The 15,996-nt window shown below is 33.8% G+C and overlaps 3 protein-coding genes across 4 annotated transcripts; all 3 read left to right on the top strand.

Annotated features, from left to right (window-relative positions):
• The first annotated feature begins 479 nt into the window (after positions 1 to 479).
• On the top strand, positions 480 to 4,798 carry LOC100795671 (cellulose synthase-like protein H1). The gene is made up of 9 exons (XM_003539448.5): positions 480 to 909; positions 1,128 to 1,452; positions 1,665 to 1,790; positions 2,246 to 2,362; positions 2,489 to 2,701; positions 2,814 to 2,931; positions 3,356 to 3,540; positions 3,627 to 3,977; positions 4,071 to 4,798. The coding sequence occupies exons 1-9, from the start codon at positions 650 to 652 to the stop codon at positions 4,614 to 4,616; spliced, it is 2,241 nt and encodes a 746-aa protein (XP_003539496.1). The 5' UTR covers positions 480 to 649; the 3' UTR covers positions 4,617 to 4,798.
• Positions 4,799 to 7,098: 2,300 nt separating this feature from the next.
• On the top strand, positions 7,099 to 8,591 carry LOC100500251 (uncharacterized). 2 transcript variants are annotated; one of them, XM_006591778.4, is made up of 4 exons: positions 7,099 to 7,583; positions 7,689 to 7,813; positions 8,221 to 8,290; positions 8,393 to 8,591. In XM_006591778.4, the coding sequence occupies exons 1-4, from the start codon at positions 7,581 to 7,583 to the stop codon at positions 8,492 to 8,494; spliced, it is 300 nt and encodes a 99-aa protein (XP_006591841.1). In that variant the 5' UTR covers positions 7,099 to 7,580; the 3' UTR covers positions 8,495 to 8,591. The 2 variants fall into 2 exon arrangements, with proteins under 2 accessions (XP_006591841.1, NP_001235358.1); NM_001248429.2 differs by having other exon boundaries at positions 7,549 to 7,593; positions 8,393 to 8,523.
• Positions 8,592 to 11,116: 2,525 nt separating this feature from the next.
• Positions 11,117 to 15,611, top strand: LOC100788824 (cellulose synthase-like protein H1). The gene is made up of 9 exons (XM_003540242.5): positions 11,117 to 11,689; positions 11,872 to 12,196; positions 12,378 to 12,503; positions 12,805 to 12,921; positions 13,049 to 13,261; positions 13,364 to 13,481; positions 13,704 to 13,888; positions 13,989 to 14,339; positions 14,535 to 15,611. The coding sequence occupies exons 1-9, from the start codon at positions 11,430 to 11,432 to the stop codon at positions 15,078 to 15,080; spliced, it is 2,241 nt and encodes a 746-aa protein (XP_003540290.1). The 5' UTR covers positions 11,117 to 11,429; the 3' UTR covers positions 15,081 to 15,611.
• The last annotated feature ends 385 nt before the right edge of the window (positions 15,612 to 15,996 follow it).

Here is a 15,996-nt window from a genome sequence, read left to right as displayed (position 1 = left end):
TGCAAATTATAGAGAAGCTATGTAACATCCTTGATTGTACATACTCAGGTAAGGATCCCAATCAGGTGGTAACAAACAACTAAAAAGTAGCTCAATAAGACAAGCCAAAGAAAGGTACAAGTAGTTTATATAAATTTTACATGGGAGAAGTACCCGGAACAACGTTGTTGACATTTGAAATATTGCTTGTAGTGGTAGTAGATCCTTGCCTACCCGAGAAAAGAAAATGAAAACAAAAACCAAAACAGGTAAGTGGCAACGATCATCGTTTCTAGGCAAAATAGTACTTTTTAAATACCGATCATTGCTAGGATTTTGAAATGTTTTCTTTTCATAGGTTAATTTCACTTTTAATAGAATGTATAACTTGATCACGTTCTGTCAGAACTCCTTTCACATTGCTATAACTAGTGTAACTGTGTAAGTGACATCATCAATCCATATTTCTTTTGTTGTTTGGAAGGGCAATAACTTAACCAATCAGTTATTTCTAGGTAAAAAAATTGTTTATTCGATTTATACTCTGTCCACAAAGGAGTCTAGTCTTTTTCTGATCCTCTCAACACCAATTATTTCACAACTTTTCTGTTTTCAAATCCCTTGACAACAAATAATAGTGCAACTGTTCTAGTCTCTTAGGATCTGTTCAATGGCCAACCAAGGGCATGACCTCCCTCTCTATGAAAAAGTTTGGCTCAAGCGCAGATTACAAAGAGTGATAGACACCTTGATTCTATTCCTCCTACTCTTGCTTCTAAATTACCGTGTTTTATCATCCAATAGCTTCACTTTTCCATGGTTCCTTGCTTTGTTATGCGAATCTTGGTTCACCTTCACTTGGATAGTGATTCTCAACTCCAAGTGGAGTCCTGCAGTAACCATAACCCACCCAGATCGTCTCTTGCAATGGTACGATGTTTGTTGTTCCTTTGATAAATCAAGCTTTTGTGAATTTGATTCCCTATATATTCACATGAACACTAACTCTATCCCTTGTTATACTAGCACTAGCTAAAGTTGTAAGTTACTAAATGCTTTTTCTTGGTTTATAGTGGCATGGCATATGATTATTAAACGTGCTTTTACATTCTTTTTTTTTTTTTTTTTTTGTTTATCTCAATCAATAGGGTATCTGAGCTTCCACCAGTGGACTTGCTTGTGACAACAGCAAATCCTATACTAGAACCACCAATCATCACAGTCAACACTGTTTTGTCTCTTCTAGCGCTTGATTATCCAGCTAACAAGTTAGCTTGCTATGTTTCTGATGATGGCTGTTCCCCTCTTACTTTTTATGCCCTTGTGGAAGCCTCCAAATTCGCTAAGTTTTGGGTACCTTTCTGTAAGAAGTACAACGTGCAGGTCAGAGCACCCTTCAGATACTTCTCTGATGTTGCCACTAACAAAAGTGAAGAGTCACTTGAATTCAAACAAGAATGGCTACAAATGAAGGTGAGTATAAGTACGACAACCTTGCCCTGCATTAATTGACAAATTAACAATCCAAAATAGTCTCCAGTAGACTGTAGTCCTGTCTCCTAAATTAACGGACAAAAACTGATAAACTATGAGATAAGCACCGAATAGTCGAATACTATATATGTTCAAACTGCCAAATACCCTGACCATGAAAAGCAAAATGATTTGCGTTTTGTATTTTGCAGGATATGTATGAAAACCTTAGCCGTAAAATTGAAGAGGTGACATGCAAAACAATTTCATTCCAACTTGATGGAGAATTTGCAGTTTTCTCAAATACAGATCAAAGAAATCATCCAAGCATCATTAAGGTGACAAGTATATCATGATTCCTAATTAGTTGGCAGTGACAGTAATGCATAAAAATTATACTCAGAGAACTTTCAAAATAAAAATCAAAGAAAAAATAGAGTAACATCTCCATGTTTATCATTATAATAAACAGAAAAAGTATAAGTAAAAATATTTCCTCAAACTATTTAACCGATCTTAACTTCTAAATTCTAAATTCTAAAATAAGTTAACACGTCAGAAGTGCTACATCTCCTCTTCCATAGATCTATTAACACTACCAACTCTAGTTTGCATTCTTTTCTATTTAAATTGCCTATTTTAGTTCTCTTCCATTCATTTCTAGCTTCCAAATTCATAGAAAGTCAAATTATAAGGAAAATAATCTTTCTAACCCTTGTTCCTGTCAAAGTTCTGGTTCTTGCACGTTTGAAAAATGAACAAGAAAGCACCTACTTGCGTTACAAATTGGCAGGTTATAATTGAGAACAAGGATGGTATTTTTGATGGGTTGCCTCACTTAATTTATGCATCCAGAGAGAAGCGTCCCCAGTATCATCATAATTACAAAGCCGGAGCCATGAATGTCTTGGTAAGTTTGTTAACTGATATATAGTTCATGAAATTTTGATTCTCATTCTTTCAAGTTAACCCCAAATTTATTTTGAAATAATGACTCAAATCCATTCTTATCTTTCTTAATAACTAATATGTGCAGACAAGGGTCTCCGGGTTGATGACCAATGCTCCCTTTATGTTGAACGTAGACTGTGACATGTTTGTGAACAATCCCAAGATTGTTCAACACGCTTTGTGCATTTTGATGGATTCACAAAGAGGAAAAGAAGTTGCGTTCGTTCAATGTTTCCAACAATTCTACGATGGAATAAAAGATGACCCTTTTGGAAATCAGTGGGTGATTGCATTTGAGGTGTTTTTTCAGCTTTAAAGAAGTTCTTACTTCTAAGTTTACTCTTCACTGGTAAAATTTATGAACTAAGCAGCTATGTAAACTAACATTTTTCTTGTTTTGTCTTATGTAGTACATTATACGGGGCATGGCAGGACTTCAAGGACCTTTCTATGGGGGAACAAACACCTTCCATAGAAGAAATGCTATTTATGGTCTTTATCCTCATGAAATTGAAAGCGGGAGAAAAGGTCTTTCTCTTACTCGAATACTACAAATTTTCTGATATATATATATATATATATTGAAAAATCTACTTCGGATTAAGAATTCTTATCATATCGATCATATTTATAAAATAATACATATATTTTAAGAAGATATGAAAATAAGAAGCATTTGATCAAATATTTATAGTTGTTTAATTTTAACAAGATTTAATACAAACAATCAAAATAATATATCGTGTAGTTCAACAATATGATATCAGGATAGTATTAGAGTCCGTTTGGATACAAGGCTACAAGTGTTCTTAAGAGTTTTTCTATTGAAAAGTCCTATATTTTCGGTCAAGAAACTCTCAAAAGCATTTCTGGCTTGTATCTAAACAAATCCTTAGTAGTCGACTCCTATATAGTATTATCCAAGACACTTGAATTGTTGTATCTTCCACAGGAAAATTAGAAGAAAAGATATTAATACGACAATTTGGAAGTTCAAAGGAGTTTATCAAATCAGCAGCTCATGCCTTGGGAGGGAATGCATATTCTGCTAATGATATCACTCCTTCCAACTTTATTGAGGCAGCAACCCAAGTTGCTAATTGTGAATATGAAGATGACACTTTCTGGGGTAAACAGGTATGGAACAGAAATAAGTATATTTTAACTATTTTCTCAAGAACAGAATGTTGTTAATTAGTTTTGAGGATTTTTGGGAACTCTAGATGGGGTGGCTGTATGGATCAATCTCAGAAGATGTGCCAACCGGGTTGAATATTCAAAGAAGAGGTTGGAGATCAGAGTGCTGTACACCAGATCCAATTGCCTTCACAGGATGTGCTCCTGGAGGATTACTCACTACAATGGTACAACAAAAGAGATGGGCCTCAGGCCTCACTGTTGTCTTTTTTGGGAAGCATTCTCCTCTCATGGGCATGCTCTTTGGTAAGATCCAATTCAGGGCAGGCTTGTCTTATTTTTGGCTTACCAATTGGGGTTTGCGTGCTTTCTTCCTAGTTTGCTATGTTGCTCTACTTGAATACTGCATAATTACCAACACCAATATCTTTCCTAAGGTTAGACTCAAATTACAATCCAATTTTAATGGCAATGTTGTATATATGCTAGACAATACAAATTACCAAGGAATCACTTTGTTTTTGTTCCAGGGACTTGGCCTTTGGATTCCAATTGCTCTATTTGTGATTTACAACGCACATACTCTATTAGAGTACCTTACAATTGGGTTGTCCATGAGACATTGGTGGAACAATCAGAGAATGTGCATAATTAGAACCACCACTGCATGGTTTGTTGGATTTTTGAGTGCTGTGCTCAAGCTATCAGGGATATCAGATACTGTCTTTGAAATAACAGAGAAGGAACAATCAACTTCTGGTGCTGATGGAAACAATGCAGATGCTGGAAGGTTCACGTTCGACGAGTCTCCAGTTTTTGTGGTAGGCACGACCATTTTGTTGGTGCATTTGACAGCAATGTTGATCAAGTTTTGGGGGTTGCAACCAAATCATAGTGGTAATGGGAGTGGACTTGGGGAATTCATCTGTAGTACGTATTTGGTAGTGTGCTACTGGCCATATTTTAAAGGACTGTTTGCTAGAGGAAAATACGGGATTCCCCTATCCACCATTTGCAAGTCAGCAGTGTTTGCATTAGTCTTTGTGCACTTTTGTGGAAGTAAAGTTATCAGTTGATGACTTGAGTTTTCTGTAGATGTTGTTCTCATATATCTTTGCATTATGTGCTTTTTATATGTTAGTTATTACTTATTAATGAATGGAAGGTGCTCAAATTAATTTGGAGAATAACATCACTTTCAGCAGCTCCAGTCTGTATAAATATTCATGGTCATGGATGAATTTAAAATTTGTTACCATCCCTTTGTCGTTATTTTCTTGTTTTCTGGTAGCCTTTTCCCCCTCAGTTAAAAATCTTGCAAATTGTGACATGTCACTGAGATGTCAATGACTCCTTAACACACACAACTTAAAAGTAATTCTGAACATAGCAAAAGTATCTAATTATCATTTTTGGACCAAATAATATCATTTCTAGAATATCCCAAAGTTGGCGGCAGGAAACGTAGTTAAGTACAGTGTTACAGTTTTATCAACGATTATTTTTTATAACAGGATTTTTGTAATATGTTAGGACATTTTTCTTTTGTGAAATTTTTCTTTTGAATATTTTAAGTCATCTCAATGATTGAAGAAGGGATTGACTCGTATAAAATTAACTTGTTTGGATAGAGCAATTTAGTAGGAGAATTTTTTTTTTAAGGAATTTAAAATGATTTATGATAAAATAGCTTGTTTGAATAGAATATTTAATTTTTGGTATTTTTATGAATCATTTTGATTGACTAAAACAATGAGATTTTAATTTTTTTCAAAAAAATATAAAATTTGAAATTTTTTTTTCGGAGATGCTCACTCTAACTCACGTTCTTACTCGCGACTCTTTTTCGCTCAACACTCGCAACTATGGGTAACCAAAGTTTTTACAGCCGACATCGACATAAATTGTTTTTCATTGACGTTGGCCGAGGTTTTTTCGATCATAATTTTTTGTATGATGTGAACCAAAGTTATTTTTTGTCGATATCGGCTAAGATTTTTTTAGATGATGTTGGTTAAGGTTATTTTTTCACTGACGTCAATCATGAGAATTTTTTTGCTGACGTCGGCCAAAGATTTTTTTGGCCGTTGTCATCTAGGTTTTTTCAGTTGATGTTAACCAATGATTTTTTTGGCTGATGTTAGCTACATTTTTTTCTACTGACATCAGTCATCGCTAACTTTTGAGTAGACACATGCTAGGGTTTTTCAGCCAATGTCAGCTAGGTTTTTTCAGCCAATGTCAGCTAGGTTTTTTCAGCCAACATCAGCCAAAACTATTTTTTAGCCAATATCGGCTAGGGTTATTTTTCAGCCGATGTTAGCTATGGTGTTTTGGCTGATGTCAACTAGATTTTCTTAGCTGACGTTGATTAGGATTTTTTTTACTGACATCGACTAGGGTTTTTTGCCTGACATTAGTCAGAATTATTTCTTAACCACATTAGCTAGGTTTTTTTGGTTGATGTTAGCTAAGGTTTTTTCTGCTAACACCAGCTAGGTATTTTTGACCAACATCGAGCATGACTATTTTTAGTCGACATCGACTAGGTTCTTACAGTCAACATCCACTAAAGTTTTTTCGGTTGACATTGGTTAGAGCTATTTTTTAGCCAACATCAACCAAGACTATTTTATAGCCGATGTTGGATATGGTTTTTTGTCCGACATTGGTCAAAGTTATTTTTTAGCCAACTTCGATTAGGGATTTTTCGGCCAACATTGACCAATGATGTTTTTTGGCCGACATTGAGTAGGTTCTATTGGTTGGCATTGACCAAACTATTTTTTAGCCGATATTGGGTAGGTTTTTTTGTCAACGCCTGCTAGGATTTTTTAGGCCGGCATTGGCTAAAAGTAGCCTTGGTCAATGTTGTTTGAAGAGACCCTAACTGGTGTCGGCCAAACAAACCTTAGCCAACGTTGGTAAAAAAACCTAGTCAACATCAGCTGAAATATAGACTCAACTGATGTCAGCCAAAAAATAGTCCCCGCTGATGTCAGCTGACAAATATTTCCAGCATACTTTGACAAAAAAACCCTATTTGATGTCGACCTAAAAATAGTCTTGGTTAATGTCCGTTTAAAAACATCACTTATTGTGGTCAGACAAACAAGCCTAGTTAAAATTATCAATATTTTATATTTTTAAATTATTAAAAATTAAAAAATATTTTTTAATTAATATTTCAAAATTAGATTGTGTTTGTTTTCTATAAAGTTTAATATTAAAATTTCATCTATTTAAAATATAAATTTAAAATTTTGCATATGGAAGAAATTGAATTGTCCTATTCAAATAAAGAATTTTAAATTGAATAAATTTGAATTGATTTATCCAAACAAAGTATTTGAAAAGGAAAGAAAAATAAAATCAAAGCAATTCAAATTTTAGACATTTCAAATTCCCAAAAATTTTAAAATTACTGATCCAAAGGTAAGGGACTTGCAATGAAAATGATTAAAAGGGTAGGTATCCATTTAAGTTCCGGTTTGTTTGGTGTGATGTCCCTGCCCCTGTTTTATTTGTTTTGATTTTACGTTGTTTGGTAATCAAAAGGAAGGAATCAAGGACCACCTAAAAGATAATTTGGCACAAACTACATATGGCATGCACGACGGTGCCCATTCCTTTTTGTTGTTTTTGTTTTTCCTTCGTTTTTCCTTTTCTTTTTTGTACCTAATTCTTCTCCTTCTTTTTTTTTGTTTTTGTTTATTTTTATTTATTCTTTCATATTTGGGTTCAAGATGGTCCCGTTTTTTAATAAACTGATAGAAATAACAGATTGCAGTGATGAACTTCTACACTTGAAGCCCAATCTGAATAATAATAATAATAATAATAATAATAATAATAATAATAATAATAATAATAGTGTTAAAAAGAAATGAAGCAAAACTGATTAGAATGGCTCAATGTGAATATGATACTAGTTAGAGATATAAAACCGTTAAACTGTTTGGAATATCTTCACCTAAAACATTTAGGTAGAGTCGTGGATGATTTTACATCACAAATTGTAGTTGTCATATGCGTGCAGCATGGTGGGCTTTTGTGGGTTTTTCTATTTTTTTTTTCTACTGTCTTTTTCATTGAACTCATCTGATTTTGTTTTTAGTTTTGTATCACAACTTGCATTATATCTGCAGGGAGAACGAAATTTCAACCGGTTTGGTGGGTGTCTGGGAAAGAACTCAACAATGGGCAAAAACTTAAGGCTTTTGGATGATCTTCATGTTCACATTCTTGCTTCTCGTGAATCTAGTTCGGGAAGGTAAATATGAATTCAATATTTTACCTTCAGTTTGCATCTTCTCTCATGCTTCTAATTCAGGGAGTTTAATTTCATCTGGCTACTTGCTGAATGCTTCTGTCAATACTTGCAAATTATTTGTAAACCTTGATGATTTTGGTTAGATTTTGGATAGAAATCAAGTGCAGCTCCAACCCTTTGAATTTGTCTGTCAATATGTTATTGATTTTCATGTGTTAAATTGTCAATCTTAGCTTAGGCGCTTCTGTTTTATGTACTACAAATATGGGATAATTTGAAAATGGTATGATGTGCTTATGTATTATGTTTTGGAAATTACATGTCCAGTAGACTTTTGGTAGCCTAGATCTCCATTACAACGATGTCTAGTAGACTCATTATAATCATGCTTCATTAAATGGTTGCAGGGATACCATTCGCATGGAATACCTTACTCTTCTTAAAGAAATGACAGAGCCCCTGCCAACCCTGCCTAAGGTGGTTTGAAGTACACGTGTTCTTTAGTTTTAAACATACCAAATGTTTTAAGCTGAAATGCTGAACTTGATTGAATCTCATTGCCCTTTTTGAAATGATCAGGCTGAAGCAGTTCAGCAAGTTGTGGAATTGATGAATACATACTCTATCAGTCAAGAAGATTTTGATACTATAGTAAAGTTATCAAAATTCAGGGTTCCTTGACTATATTGTTTTTATGTTGTGTTTACTACAAACTGCTCTCAACGTGTGGTTAATTTTTTGATATTATATGAATCAGGGTCATCCTAAAGCATACAAAGAGCAAAGCTGATTAGAATGGCTCAATGTGAATCTGATTAGAAATTAACAATGAATAGGATTAAACTGAAAAAGAAAACAGTTAATAAAATTGAGTTTTCACACCAAAAACAAAGAAAAATAACACAAACCTTCTTGTTACATCTTTTAAGAGTAGTTTGTAAATAATTAACAAACAAGACAGTCCACCGTGAATAAGCAAAACATTTTAAGGTGAATCTTTTATGGGTCTTCTCCTCATTTTGGTGTTCAACTTTTTCACTTTTGTCTCATGTGAAATTTCACCTCACACTTGTAATTCAATAACACTCTCACTCTGATCGGGAAATAGGTCAACACAATAACAAATTCTATAACAAAGTAATAAGCAGCAAAAATAAATTCCCTCAAACTTAACCTGTGAGAAACATCAATGAAATATAGAGCGCAAAATAGAAATTAAGGAAAAAAACAAAGACACAATTTGTTTAACGTGGAAAACCCCTCAATGCAAGGGTAAAAATCACGGGTCGTCCAAATCAAAGAAATAACTCCACAATAATCAATGAAGATACAAGAGAATCTTCAACAAGTGTACTAAAACATGATGCAAACAGTCAAATCAAAACAAACTCCCAAATTGGTACAATAAAAACAAGAAGCTAAAACCTCAAAATATAGAACAGATAATGCGAAATACTTATCTCTCTCTACATATATCTTTTTTCCGATCCAACCAGCAATTTGAATTATCACTCGTGTAGAACCTGCTGTCCAAAAATCAGTCTGATCCAACAGTGAATAAATCCGCAATTGCAATATAAAAAACACTCTCTAACGGGTATGCCAAAATCCCAATGATTTTCTCTCTCACTATATCTCACTCTCTAATCTGACCCCTCTCTACTTAAATAAGTGAGACACATGGGCCTTCTCATTTGAGTCTTTATTCCATATAGGAAGGGAGCCAAAAAATCCAACACTTTCCTATTATATCCTTTTCTTCTCCTTCCTCTCTCTTCTCTATTCTTCTTCTTCGCCGAAAACCATTATTTCCCTTCATCAACACACTACACCATATCTCAAATCGCTAACACACTTTGTCGCACACCGCCATTACAAACCACTATTTCCACTCACCAACACTCTTCTTCTTCCCTTCGTTCTCTACTCCCATCGCCTCAAAGCTCCACCATCTCCGCCATTATTGACGACAAACACTTCATCATACCTAGCGGTCGCAACACCACCTCAAGGTTGCTCCGCCACAAACCTTAACTGTGGTCCCTCGCATAGTGGCGTGCTAACTCTCCTACAACGACGAGATCGAGATCGCGTTCCACTACCTCCGCAACGTAGACCCCCTCCTCTCCCCTCTGATCGACATTCACCAACCCTCAACCTTCGACAATTTCTACACTCCCTTCCTCGCCTTAACCTGCAGCATCTTGTGCCAGCAACTCGCGTACAAAGTTGGCTCCTCTGTCTACACACGCTTCATCACTTGATATTTAACATTATTTTGAGAATATTGCTACATCTTTTTTAACCAATAAAAGTATAATATGCACCTTGGTTGTAAAGTAAAGGAATGTAATAAATCATCTAATACTTATTATTAATTATCACAACACAAATCAAATATTAAAAGTTTATGATAGAAAAAAAAAATACACTATAAGTCACATACTATAAGCATACATTAATATAAACAAATAAAATAATAATATGCACCTTGATGATAAAATAAATGAATGTAATAAATCATCTCATTCTTATTATTAATTATCACAACACAAATCAAATATTAAAAATTTATGATAGAAAGAAATACACTATAAGTCACATACTATAAACATACATTAATATAATCAATATAATTATAATATGTGATTTGATTTAATTTTTATAACAATAATAAAAAATCAAATCAAACAATAAAAAAGTATGTGATATTTTGAGTTTTTTATTTTTGTAATTTTTTATTTAATTGATTTTTTGGGATTGATTTGATGATTTAATGGTTTGATTTAATTTAATTTGAACACCTAATAAATCTCTCATGGACACTCCTTTTGTTTGCAAATTGTTTTAAGTCTAATGTGATCATTATTCTTTCACTTAATATCTCATCCATAAAATATGGTGTAGTCTCTTATAAGATAAGTAAGCATTCCAACAACCTCAAATTCCATTCCAACCTTCAAGTGTGCATGTCTAAAATAATTTTTTGCATTGTATTGAACTTCTTGTTTAATAATTGTAATTTTATACATCATTCATAAAAGAGTGTTGTGTTTGAGATTATTTAATTAGATATTTTATTTTTTGTGAATTAATATTTTCAGTAAGATTTTTCTTTGAAAGAGTAAAATAATAATTAATTAATGACATGAAATCTTATTTATATATAAAGACTAATAATTATGTCCCATACCATATAGGGAGAAACATTAAAGTCAACAGAGAAAATTAACAAGATTAATTTATTATGTTTTTGTATATTTAAAAATTAAATTTAAATTTCTTATTTTTGAGAAACTAAACTGTCAGGATTTGACACTTTGAGAAACCACAATAAATATTTCTCCTTTTTGCCATTTTTTTTATCATTCAAAGCACATGGATTATGCTATATTAAGTACTGTCCAAATTCACTCTTTTATACACTGGTACTACAAGATATGATAATGGACTGTGATTAGGCAGGTTATGATGATAAGGGATTGAAAGAAATTATTTTCCAATATTTTATGTTTTGTTACCTTTGTACTTTCAACCAGTCTAATCTAGTTCAGATCCTCTCAACGCCACATTCTGCATACATACCAAACCTTTCTAGTCTCTTAAAATTTGCTCAATGGCCAACCAAGGACATGTTCTCCCTCTCTCTGAAAAAATTTGGTTCAAGCGCACATTTCAAAGAGTAATAGACACCTTGATTTTAGTCCTTCTCCTCTTGAATCTCAGTTATCGTGTTTTCTCATCCAATAATTTCACTTTCCCATGGTTCCTTGCTTTCATATGCGAATCCTGGTTCACCTTCATTTGGATTGTGATTCTTAACACCAAGTGGAGTCCTGCAGTAACCATAACCCACCCAAATCGTCTCCTTCAACGGTACGTACAACACAGAATTACAATTAAGCTGTTTTGAATTTGATAACCAATTCCCTTGTTCTACAAGTACTAGCTAAAGTTGTAGGTTACTAAATGCTTATTCTTGCTTGTTACTTGTTAGTGGCATGGCATATGATTGTACACGTGCATGTTCTTACTTTGCTTTTTGTTTATTTCAATAGGGTACCTGAGCTTCCACCTGTAGACATGTTTGTGACAACAGCAGATCCTGTACTTGAGCCACCCATCATCACAATCAATACTGTGTTGTCTCTGTTGGCACTTGATTATCCAGCTAACAAGTTAGCTTGCTATGTTTCTGATGATGGCTGTTCCCCACTTACTTTCTATGCCCTTGTAGAAGCCTCTAAATTCGCCAAGTTTTGGGTACCTTTCTGTAAGAAGTACAACGTGCAGGTCAGAGCACCCTTCAGATACTTCTCTAATGTTGCCATTAGCAAAAGTGAAGAGTCCCTTGAATTCAAACAAGAATGGTTACAAATGAAGGTAAGTATAAGTACAACAACCTTGCCCTGCATTTTGGTTGAGAAATTAACAATCCAAAATAGTCTCCTGTCTCCCAATTAAGTACCGAATATTAGGGTAAAGGAAATTAGGAGATATGTACAAACTTGCAAATTGTCTGACCATATGAACTACAAAATTATTTGTGTGTTGTACTTTGCAGGATATGTATCACAATCTTAGCCAAAATCTTGAAGAGGTGACAAGCAAAACAATTCCATTCCAACTTGATGGAGAATATGCAGTTTTCTCAAATACAGAGCAAAGAAATCATCCAACCATAATTAAGGTAACCGATATAGTAAAGAATATTCATATCAGGTACATATAACGCTTGTATTTTAGGTTTCTATTTAACAAACCCGGGCTTATGGGCAATTCATTAAATATAAATACTTCTCTTGTATTCATTTCTTATTTCCAAAAATCTAAACACTCAAATTATTAGTATTTTTAGTTTATGAGAACCTCTTATTTTTTGTTCATGTGTATTCATCTTTCAAACTTCTAATTTTTTCTGCCATTGTTGCGCACTAGAAGAAGGAACAACAAAACAACTAGAAAGACTAATATACAATACGTGTGGGCAGGTTATATTTGAGAACATGGATGGCCTTTCTGATCAGTTGCCTCACCTAATATACATATCAAGAGAGAAGAGGCCACAGTATCCACATAATTACAAAGCCGGAGCTATGAATGTGTTGGTAAGTTTCTTAAATGAAGTAATTTTGATTCTCATATTCTTTTAAGTTAATGTATGAACCCCAAATTTATTTTGAATTTATGTCTCTGAATTCCATTCTCATCTTTCTTAGTAACTGATATGCGCAGACCAGGGTGTCTGGGTTGATGACTAATGCCCCCTTTATGTTGAACGTGGACTGTGACATGTTTGTGAACAATCCCAAGATTGTTCAACACGCTATGTGCATTTTGATGGATTCAAAAAGTGGAAAAGAAGTTGCTTTCGTTCAATGTTTCCAACAATTCTATGACGGAATAAAAGATGACCCTTTCGGAAATCAGTGGGTGGCTGTATTTGAGGTATTTTTGAACTTCGAATGAAGTTCTTTTACTCTTTACTAGTATAGTTTATCAACTATATAGCATTGTAAACAAACAGTTTTCTTGTTTTGTCTAATGCAGTACATAGTGCGGGGCATGGCAGGACTTCAAGGGCCTTTCTATTGCGGAACAAACACCTTCCATAGAAGAAAAGCTATTTATGGTGTTTATCCTGATGAAACTGGAAGCAGGAGAAATGGTCCTTCTCTTACTCGAATACCGATATTTCCATGATTCATCATTATATCTCAAAATCCATGTTAGATTGAATGGTCTTTCAATATATTTACGAAATCTTATACTAATTTTAAAAGATGTACTTGTTTCATTTTGATAAAAATTTAACACAAGCAAGGAAAATAATAGTATGTAGTAATTCAATGGTTGAATGCAATACACGTTTATTTTGTATCTTCCGCAGGAAAATTAGAAGAAAAGATATTGATACAACAATTTGGAAGTTTAGAGGAGTTTGTCAAATCAGCAGCTCATGCTATGGAAGGGAGTGCATATTCTGCAAATGATATTACTCCTTCCAGCTTTATTGAGGCAGCAATCCAAGTCGCTGATTGTGGATATGAAGATGGCACTTGGTGGGGTAAACAGGTATGCAATAGAAACAAATAGTATAATTTTTCAAACAAAATTAACAATTTTTGAAAAATTGTTAGTTAATAACCTTTGAGGATTTTGGGAACTTTATTAGATGGGGTGGTTGTATGGATCACTCACAGAAGATGTGCTAACTGGGTTGAGTATGAAAAGAAGAGGTTGGAGATCAGAGTGTTGTACACCAGATCCAATTGCCTTCACAGGATGCGCTCCCGGAGGATTACTCTCTACAATGTTACAACAAAAGAGATGGTTCACTGGCCACACTGTAATCTTTTTTGGAAAGCATTCTCCTCTTATGTGCATGCTCTTTGGTAAAATCCAGTTCAGAGCAGGCTTGTCTTATTTCTGGGTTTCCACTTTGAGCTTAAGAGGTGTGTTCCTAGTTTGCTACATTGCTCTACTTGCGTATTGCATGATTACCAACACCAATATCTTTCCCAAGGTTTGATCCTAATTCCAATCCAATTTTAATTGCAATGTTAATGCAAAGGATTTTTTTTTATTATCAGTAAATGCTAGTTATTAGTTCCTTAGTTTTTATTAGTTGTTAGTTCTTTCTCCCTTTATTATCAGACCAAACCTTATATCTCCGTTGATACAAAAGATTTAACTCCAATCCAATTTGTTTTTGCTCCAGGGACTTGGCCTTTGGATTCCAATTACCCTTTTTGTGATTTATAACGTATATACTCTATTAGAGTACGTTAAAATTGGATTGTCAATGCGACAATGGTGGAACAATCAGAGAATGTGCATAGTTAGAACAACGACTGCATCGTTTCTTGGATTTTTGAATGGCATGGTTCAGCTATCAGGGTTATCGGACATTGCTTTTGACATAACGGAGAAGGAATACCCAACTTCTAGTGCTGATGAAAACAGTACAGATGCTGGAAGGTTCACATTCAACGAATCTCCAGTTTTTGTTATAGGCACGACCATTTTGCTGGTTTATTTGACAGCAATATTGATCAAGTTTTGGGGGTTGCAACCAACTCATAGTGGGAATGGGAGTGGACTAGGGGAGTTCATCTGTAGTACGTATGTGGTAGTGTGCTTCTGGCCATATTTGAAAGGGCTGTTTGCCAGAGGCAATTACGGGATTCCCCTATCCATCATGTGCAAATCCGCTGTCTTTGCTTTTGTCTTTGTTCACTTTTGCAGAAGTAATGGTCTCAGTTGATGACTTGACTTTTGCAGAAGAATAGGATAAAAGCAGTAAACAGTGCTTTTTATATTTTGTATTATTTTAATGAGTTGTTAGGAAATTATGCCTCTATGAAGCGTGCACTTTCATAATGGAAGACTCTAGGCCTCACCATGATTGACACGAGGTTTCTTTAAATAAGCACAAAAAGTATTGAAATGGTATAAAAATAGGTTTTTTTACTCAATTACACCTTCTCTCTCCAGTAAGTTGTTAGGAAATTATGCCTCTATGAAGCGTGCACTTTCATAATGGAAGACTCTAGGCCTCACCATGATTGACACGAGGTTTCTTTAAATAAGCACAAAAAGTATTGAAATGGTATAAAAATAGGTTTTTTTACTCAATTACACCTTCTCTCTCCAGTAAGTTGTTAGGAAATTATGCCTCTATGAAGCGTGCACTTTCATAATGGAAGACTCTAGGCCTCACCATGATTGACACGAGGTTTCTTTAAATAAGCACAAAAAGTATTGAAATGGTATAAAAATAGGTTTTTTTACTCAATTACACCTTCTCTCTCCAGTAAATGCTCAATGTACACTAATTTGGAAAAATATTCCGAAACTACACCTGTTTTGGCTCCTTCACTGAAGTCGGGTTCTCACACCCCGACTTCCGTTCTTCCTTTTTTTTTTAAAATTTTTTTTATATTATTAAAATTAAATATTATATTATATAAAATTATTTTTAAATAATTTGAAAATTAGTTATTTATTAAATTAATTTATGTAATATTATTTTATAATTTAATTTTGTTATTAAGAAAATGATATTATTAAATTTAAATATTTTTGTTATATTATTTAAATTATTTAAGATATTTTTTGGTGAATATATATTTTAAAATCTGAATTTTGTATAATAATATATTTATTTTAGTAAATATTTA

The sequence above is a fragment of the Glycine max genome, chromosome 12, assembly GCF_000004515.6.
Source record: "Glycine max cultivar Williams 82 chromosome 12, Glycine_max_v4.0, whole genome shotgun sequence".
NCBI lineage: Eukaryota > Viridiplantae > Streptophyta > Magnoliopsida > Fabales > Fabaceae > Glycine > Glycine max.
The sequence above is the reverse complement of the archived record's forward strand: the minus strand, read 5'-3'. Positions and strand labels throughout refer to the sequence as shown.

Bases quoted from the DNA above. Each gene is read 5' to 3' on its own strand.
- LOC100500251 (NM_001248429.2), top strand. From the start codon at position 7,570: ATGCGTGCAGCATGGTGGGCTTTT. The intron at 7,594-7,688 runs GTGGGTTTTTCT...TTATATCTGCAG, and splicing joins GTGCAGCATGGTGGGCTTTT to GGAGAACGAAATTTCAACCG. The intron at 8,291-8,392 runs GTGGTTTGAAGT...TGAAATGATCAG, and splicing joins CCCTGCCAACCCTGCCTAAG to GCTGAAGCAGTTCAGCAAGT.
- LOC100795671 (XM_003539448.5), top strand. From the start codon at position 650: ATGGCCAACCAAGGGCATGACCTCCCTCTCTATGAAAAAGTTTGGCTC. The intron at 2,363-2,488 runs GTAAGTTTGTTA...TAATATGTGCAG, and splicing joins CCGGAGCCATGAATGTCTTG to ACAAGGGTCTCCGGGTTGAT. The intron at 2,932-3,355 runs GTCTTTCTCTTA...TATCTTCCACAG, and splicing joins AATTGAAAGCGGGAGAAAAG to GAAAATTAGAAGAAAAGATA.
- LOC100788824 (XM_003540242.5), top strand. From the start codon at position 11,430: ATGGCCAACCAAGGACATGTTCTCCCTCTCTCTGAAAAAATTTGGTTC. The intron at 13,482-13,703 runs GTCCTTCTCTTA...TATCTTCCGCAG, and splicing joins AACTGGAAGCAGGAGAAATG to GAAAATTAGAAGAAAAGATA. The intron at 13,889-13,988 runs GTATGCAATAGA...GAACTTTATTAG, and splicing joins GCACTTGGTGGGGTAAACAG to ATGGGGTGGTTGTATGGATC.